This window comes from Engraulis encrasicolus, chromosome 7 (genome assembly GCF_034702125.1).
Source record: "Engraulis encrasicolus isolate BLACKSEA-1 chromosome 7, IST_EnEncr_1.0, whole genome shotgun sequence".
Classification (NCBI taxonomy): domain Eukaryota; kingdom Metazoa; phylum Chordata; class Actinopteri; order Clupeiformes; family Engraulidae; genus Engraulis; species Engraulis encrasicolus.
This window is the reverse complement of record NC_085863.1, coordinates 46793808-46801307: the sequence shown is the minus strand read 5'-3', so window position 1 is coordinate 46801307 and position 7500 is coordinate 46793808. Positions and strand designations below refer to the sequence as shown.

The 7500-nt window shown below is 43.5% G+C and overlaps 2 protein-coding genes across 2 annotated transcripts in view; both read right to left on the bottom strand.

Moving 5' to 3' along the window:
• zgc:165604 (uncharacterized protein LOC792578 homolog) overlaps positions 1–290 on the bottom strand; it is a 9636-nt gene extending 9346 nt beyond the window's left edge. The window contains exon 1 of the mRNA XM_063202606.1: positions 1–290. This exon is cut by the window's left edge and continues 91 nt beyond it. Coding sequence (XP_063058676.1) covers positions 1–6 — 6 coding nt within the window. The 5' untranslated portion in view covers positions 7–290.
• A 2247-nt stretch (positions 291–2537) lies between these two features.
• The window catches only part of pacs1a (phosphofurin acidic cluster sorting protein 1a), a 43470-nt gene continuing 38507 nt past the window's right edge, over positions 2538–7500 (bottom strand). Inside the window, exons 22-24 of the mRNA XM_063203733.1 lie at positions 6957–7237; positions 6182–6295; positions 2538–4279 (exon numbers count right to left, since the gene is read on the bottom strand). Of these exons, the coding sequence (XP_063059803.1) occupies positions 4161–4279; positions 6182–6295; positions 6957–7237 (514 nt within the window). The 3' untranslated portion in view covers positions 2538–4160. The remainder of the gene's footprint in view (positions 4280–6181; positions 6296–6956; positions 7238–7500) is intronic.

Sequence of the window (7500 nt, the reverse complement as noted above, 5' to 3'; positions counted from 1 at the left end):
CCGCATGCCCTCTCCGTCCCGTCACGCCCGGCCCTCTAGTGCCCCACAGTACTGTACGTCTTGCCTCTCAATCACACAACCCACAACACCCCTTACGCACCCTCCTTCAGGCCCCACTGACCACGTCCCCCTCCTCCCAATAACAACAAGCCTTTACACAACACCCCCTCCGCGCTCTCTGTCCAGCCCCACTGACCACGACTCTCCACCCAATAACACAACCCCCCAATACTCCATTCGCCCCACCACACCACACTACATGAAGCCTTGCTGTCTGTATCCTACGTCTCTCTTCGCAATAACATGACCCACAACACCCCCTCTGCTCCACCCAATGCCCATTCATCCCCACATGCCCCCTCAGCCCTACCCTCTACCCCTGGTGGTGCCTGCGTCCCTCCTCCTACTACCCTTCTCTCCCACCACCCTTCAGCCCCTCTGCCCTGCCACACTACATCAAGCCATGGTGCTTACATCTCCCCGCCCCACAACATATCTCTCTGCCCCATATCCCTTCATGCCCCCTTCCCCCCCTCACACCCTCCACTGTCACCCTTCATGCAGCACTGAAGCCCTATGTCCCTCCACCCTACACCACCATCTCCCCCTATCCCTGCCTCAACCCACCCCTCCCTCCAGCTCACCCATCCAGGGTCAGACTACGATGTCCCTCTCAAGGCCCCTTGGCAACAGGTTGTGATAGCCCCCCCCCGCATGGAAATCATGACAAAATTACATTAAGATCATAATTCTGAGAGCTATTCATTAACCAACTTTAGATAGGAGTATTAACAAGAGATTAAGTCAAATTGTTTGACCAATCAGGGGGTTCCTGGCTGGTGAGGGACCCTAGACTGCAACCATATCTAGCCTGTGAGTTAATGCACCCATCCCTGCACCCATGCACCCACTGATCTGCACTACACAGCCCAGTAGAATAGCCAAGCTGTTGTCCTCTATCCTCCAGCGCCATGCATCAGACCTACCATCTGAAGCATGAGTCACACATTTTTGGATTAGAACCATACGAACCAGAGAAAATATAAGATTGCAGCAGAGAAGTCTTACATTCGCTCATTAAATGTCAAATTTAAACCAAGTGGGCTGGTTGTGTCTTGTATGTCACTGATGTTATTGCAGGCTATGCCACAGCTGCAAGGGAAGCGTTAAGTATCATGCATGTCAGATAATCGCAAATCGCAGTGAAGTGTGTGTGTGTGTGTTTGTGCATGCAAGTGTGGAAGTGGATGTCTCTATGTGTGTGTGTGTGTGTGTGTGTGTGTGTGTGTGTGTGTGTGTGTGTGTGTGTGTGTGTGTGTGTGTGTGTGTGTGTGTGTGATTATTATCACAAGAATCTTACAGTATTAGACAGGCTCTGGGCATCCCTTGGCAGCCTCCTTGTTGGATGTAGGTCAGGAGATATGTACTGACTTTGTGAGAGCCGTGACATGTGATGTGATTCCCTAATCGAGTCTTTGTTGGAGCTCATCCATCTGTGCAGGATTACCATCGTCATCTTGGAGCAGAGCGGCCCCGTATCTTCCTCGTGAAGGGGAACAGGGAGTGGGGTGTGAGCTGGGGAGGGGAGGGGGAGTTGACTGGGGAGAGCGATTGATCTGCATGGCAAGATATTTAGCAGTGCTGGGCCATCATAATTTTGCAGAGCCCACAGATCTCCCCAGTGTTTGTCTGTGTTTGCAGGAGGGAGCTCTTTTCCAAAACGCTATACAGTAAGCCTATATCCATTTTCCCAAAATACGGTATTCATGATGTGCCTTAATGTCCACCCAACCATATGTGCAAATCACAAATTTGTCATTTGAATTTGGTAAGGAAAAGAACACAGGCAACTCTAAACCAGTCCCAATTGCCTCAGTCCTATTTTACAATCCAAGTTTCAGTTGTGAAAAAAACAGTGTTTAAATGGCTTTTGTAGCATTTTGGAAAAAGAGCTCTTGGCTGTCAGGATATTTAGCCACGCTGTGTCCGAGGCGGACAGACTGTTTTGCCACCAAAGCATACTTTGCTGAGGCGTTCTGGTACGTGCCTGTCTGGGTCCATCTGCTCCCCAGTCTGTTCCTGAGCAGCATCTCAGCCATCAAACAGGCAGATCTGGGGTCAGTCACACAGCCCATTATCACTGTGCTCATTATACACCAGGATCAGACCTGAGGTCAGACACGCCAGGATATTATTATTATTAATGAAGGTTTACTGATACTTACGGACTGAGGTCAGACCTGAGGTCAGGTAGACACCTGTGTTATATTTTTATGTGGTTAAATAGCCTGATCCCACACAATTCTGTGCAATGAATATGGACCCTTGGAAGACCATTTTTTATGGATTCACTGAAGAACTTAAAATTCTTGTTGTTGTGTTTTTAAGTGTGCAGACTTCTCACTTCGAAAACTACAGTTGGCCTTTGTGCTGCACCTTTTCCTGGGATGTGCACACTCCTCTCCTTTAACTCATGGAAGAACTTGCATAATATTTATCAAGTGACAGGTTATGAAAGAGTCAATAACACAACTGAATGAAAAACAAAATATTTATTACATTATGTTTTTCTCTCAGTACATCAACATCCTGAAAACGTAATTTTACTGTAGGCTATAATAGAGTTACTACATGTTCCAGAGTCATTCTGCATGCAGAAATATCTACCATAAATGTGACCAGAGCTGTTTGAACACCTTGGCAGTGGTGAAAACAACAAACTTTTACTAGTCTTGACAATGTGCTTGAGAAGAGCATTGGCGAATTCAAAATGCAAAGCTGGAATGTAACTGCAGAGAGCGAGAGCTGAACCTTTGTATTTTAAAAAAACAGCGTATGTTCACAAAAACGGCCATGAATCGTACAATTGGCAGACAGTTTCCATTAAATATTATGTACACATCCATTTTCACAATAAGGCGATTTATACAAAAGACTTCACCCTGGAAAGCCACATTGGTCATAGTAGCAGCATGTCAACGTACAATGTTTCATTAATTCTTACAGACACTGAGGAAAAAAACTGTAAAATATAAACGACCACCAAAAAAAGCTGTCAACCACGGAGACGAGTATGGGTTACCATAGTAACGTGCAGGAGGGCCCACGCTATATTCCGTTTCAGGCTTATCATTTAACATGGTTTAAAAATTCACTTCTCTTGCAGCCTGATCTCACAGAATTCTGTGAACTGGACACAGACCCTTGGAATACGAAATTTGTGGCAGGTTCATGGATTTTGACAAAATTCCGTGTTAGGGTCACGGTACAGTAGTGTTTTCCGTAATGGACTCACAGAAGTGCTTTCTATAGTGTACAGTCCCACAGCACTGTGTGAAGTCTGGAAAGGTAGGTTATTCCACCACCGTTTTATCAGTTTTGTAATGACAGTCAGTCTATACCAAATTCTATTGCTAAATAAAATAATTCTATAGCCATTTAAGTTGTGCCCCGATGAAAACAATCCCTTACCTGTCAGTAAAGACGTGTTTTTGTACTAATATAAGACTTTGTGTCACAATGGTCCACAATTCTGTGAGATCATGTTGTCTCTTTCATCAAGGCCACTGATTATTTTTTCTTTCACAAAAAATGTTAAGAGATATTTTACTGTCTAACTACTACAGCATATTGTGGAACACCTTATTGCAATACAAGGATCAATGTCCACAGCAATAACATATTTTTAACCTCTTTTTTTAAACTTTTTACAGAACATCATAAAATTGACACAAAGTTCAAGTGTTATTGCACAAAATGCAACATCAACAGCAAAACCCACTGATAAGAACGAGATTAAAGACTGGGAAACAGAACACCCAAGTCTCGTATACAGAAATACAGTTCAAAATGGAAGTGTTTCAGATAATGCAGCATAAATAAACATGGTCACTTGTGTTGCTGTGCACGCCATATTACAGGTTCAATTTCAACACCTCACTATGTAGGTCCTTTGCCCAATACAGAACTCCAAGACGTAGACACGACACAGTTCACTCTAGGCTGAGCTCACTGTGGCACTCCCTCGTGTAGCTCAGGTGGTCAGGCCCACCGGCCTAGAAAACCAATTGGTCATGGTAAACAGCAGAGCATTGTGCTCAGGTCAGGATGGAAGCTTAGGCAGCGCTGGGTCTCCCAGATGGACAGGTGGAGGCGTGGTCCTAGGAGGGGGGTCTGGTGTAGCCGAAGAGCCCCACGGGAAGGTACTTGACATGGGTGGGCCACTGAGCAGCCAGCTGAAAGAACTTGACATCGTTCCACTCCAGACCGTCCACAGACACTGGAAGACAAGCACAACTTCTTATTACAGAGAGGACACCAAAGGGCTTAGAGCACTCATGAGCTTATATATAATATTACTCAGGTGCTCATCTGCTGCAGCTAAAGCCAAGCTCCAAAAAGAGAGAAAAAGCAGAGGCACTCTGAGATTTAATAAAAATATATAAAATATTAATAATAAGTCATGGCAAAGCTGTTTAAAAACATGGGCCTATGCGTTGCAGCCATAAGCATTTTAAAATACATTTTATGCATTTTTCCTAAATCTCAGAGTGCCTCTGCTTTTACACTTTTTAATTGTGTTTTGTAACTAATGCACTTTGTACATGGTCCCCTGTCTCAAATAAACTCAATACACTAAACCTGCTCAAACTGGTTTTAATGAGAGGTGTTCTATGAAGAACAACAGTCAGAGCACAATAATACATTGCACTGTGAGAGAATATGATGTGACGCCTCTTCTGCATGCTGCTAAAAATGGCAACAATGTCGGCCACCTTGTTTTTCTGAGCATCAAGCCTGCAATCATTGCTAATCCCTTGCAACGCCCTACTGTAGGTTTTAACAGTTATCCATGTAAAGCTATAAAACAAGCCAATGTAGCAGGGGAGTAAATCACAACCTCCATGATAATACAATTCGATAAGCGATTTGATTCTTTTTCGGTACTTAAAGGGACACTGTGTGAGATTTTTAGTTGTTTATTTCCAAAATTCATGCTGCCCTTTCACTAATGTTACCTTTTTCATGAATACGTAGCACAGGCATCAAATTTTAAGTATTCATTATGACTGGAAAAATTGCACTTTTCATACATGAAAAGGGGGATCTTCTCCATGGTCCGCCATTTTGAATTTCCAAAAATAGCCATTTTTAGCTGCAAAAATGACTGTACTTGGACCATACTAGAAAATATTTGTTTATTACTTAGTAAACTTTCATGTAAAGATCAAATTTGGCAATAGGCGACACAGTTTCAATGAACAGCATATTTGCAGTACCCTTTTTGACCATTTCCTGCACAGTGTCCCTTTAATAGATTTTTTTTCCCAATTACCTCTCTATTTATATTATGTTATGGAGATGGGGCATTGGGCAGGGGCCAGCAATTCCATTATTTTTGATACATAAGATTGCCCCACGATACGATACGATAAGATGCGATAAGATTCGATTCGATTCGATTGTTGGCTGTATGACCGATACTTTGATACATATCGATTATTATTTACACCCCTACTATGTAACATAGACAGATTTAGAGCCTCTCTCAATGTAAACGTTTTCATTGGATATACTGTATATGCTAAAATTACTCCAGAAAATATAAATGTACTTTGCACCAAAAATAGTATCAAATTGATCTCAACCTGACATGACGTAATATATAGTAATAGCAATAGCAGTAGCAATAGGATTTGTATATTATTGGAAATTATCATATATAACTGTATCTGAGAAAACCTGAAAATTCTAAATACAGGGTTCCCACTCTAATTCAGATATAAAATTCCATGATTTTCCATGACTTTACAGATCCAAAAAACGGAATTTCCATGACCTCTTCCATAAAAAGAAATGACGTTAAAGTTTTAAAAAGTGTGAAATCTGAAGATTATCTTCAGCCGACGCTGAGTCACTGCCAGACTTAAGTGGGCACACTGCATTCTAGAATGTTGCATATTACAGCTCAAAGCCAAACTGTCTCTGGCGAAGCATTGCAGTATAACCAGTGAGAAACAATGTTATACACCAAACAAAAATGTTATTGCTTCTAAACAACTGTTAAGAAAATTCCATGATATTCCATGACTGAAAAAACTTTTATGAAATTCCATGATATTCCAGAAATTCCATGACCCGTGGGAACCCTGTAAATAAACTATGACATAAAGATCTCTACCTCTGAGGCTGGTCTGTTGCTGTTTGGCAGAGCATATGAGTCTAGTGATGCCCTCGATCAGCTGGCTCTTGGAGTCGATGTCTCTCTCCTTCGGCTTCTTGAATATAGTGGGCACTGCGGACAAATCACGTGTTAACACAGCTGACCAGCACTGCAACTTTGTGAGGTCCGAGAGAGGCTCCGAGTCACTCCGTTTAAAAATCCTTTATTATATTGTGGACATCAAGCCGATGCCTTTCACGGAATAATATACGATAATAAAATACTTTTAAACAGACTTCAGAGTGCCTTGGACCCTCTCTCTTGACCTCGCGATATACAATTTTGGACATCGACGAGAAGATTTTTATGTGATTACCCCACAGACACAACTTATTCCTCTCTCTACACATAACTGCAACTTTGTGGGGTAGCAATGGGTAGCAATGATCCAAAATCTCTTGCCAACATATGAAATAGCAAATACTACTGTGCGCTGTATGTTGAATGAATTTGTCTCTCCCTATGAAATGTGAAAAACAGTCGTGTGGGCTGTGATTTGCTACATTTATTCACTGACTTGACATTCATTGATTCAGTCATTCACTCAGTCACTGAACCATTTGATAAATTGGTTCATTCAGATTTTCACTCATTCATTCATTCATTCATTCATTCATTCATTCATTCATTCATTCATGCTCAACCCATCCCAACCCAACCCAAACAAACAAAGCCAAGCCAACAAACCATTCCTCCCTCGTTCATCCCTTCACTCCCTCCTGTCCTCGCTCACCTTTCTTGTTCTTCTCCTTGGTGACGACGGTCATCGCCATGGTGTTGGCCAGGTGCTGGAGCTCGGCGAAGCCGGCGGAGGAAGAGGAGGAGTTAAGGGAGGAAGAGGAGGCTGAGCCGGGGAGACGCGTGACCTGTAGCGAGCGGAAGGCGCTCTTCAGCGTGTTCTTGGAGCTGACGCCCTCTTTCCGCTCGCCCTCCTTGCGCTTCTCCGCACCGCACGTCGTCCAGTAGTCCACCTGGAGGCCGATGGCGTCCCCACCGTGGGCCATGATGGGGCTCCTGGAGGTAGAAAGGGGGAGAGGGGGTTCACAATGATAGGGTTCTTTCCTTTTTTAATTTTTTGGATTTTTTTTGGTCTTTTACGACTTTATTGATGACAGGACAGTTTGAGAGGTGGAGAGGAAGTGAATGGGGAGAGACATGGGGAGGGGTCGGCAAATGACCCCAGCCGGGAATCGAACCCAGGTCGGCAGCATAGCAGACGAGTGCCGTACCGGTTGCCCACGGCAGGGCCAGGGTGCTTTCCATTATGCACACACATT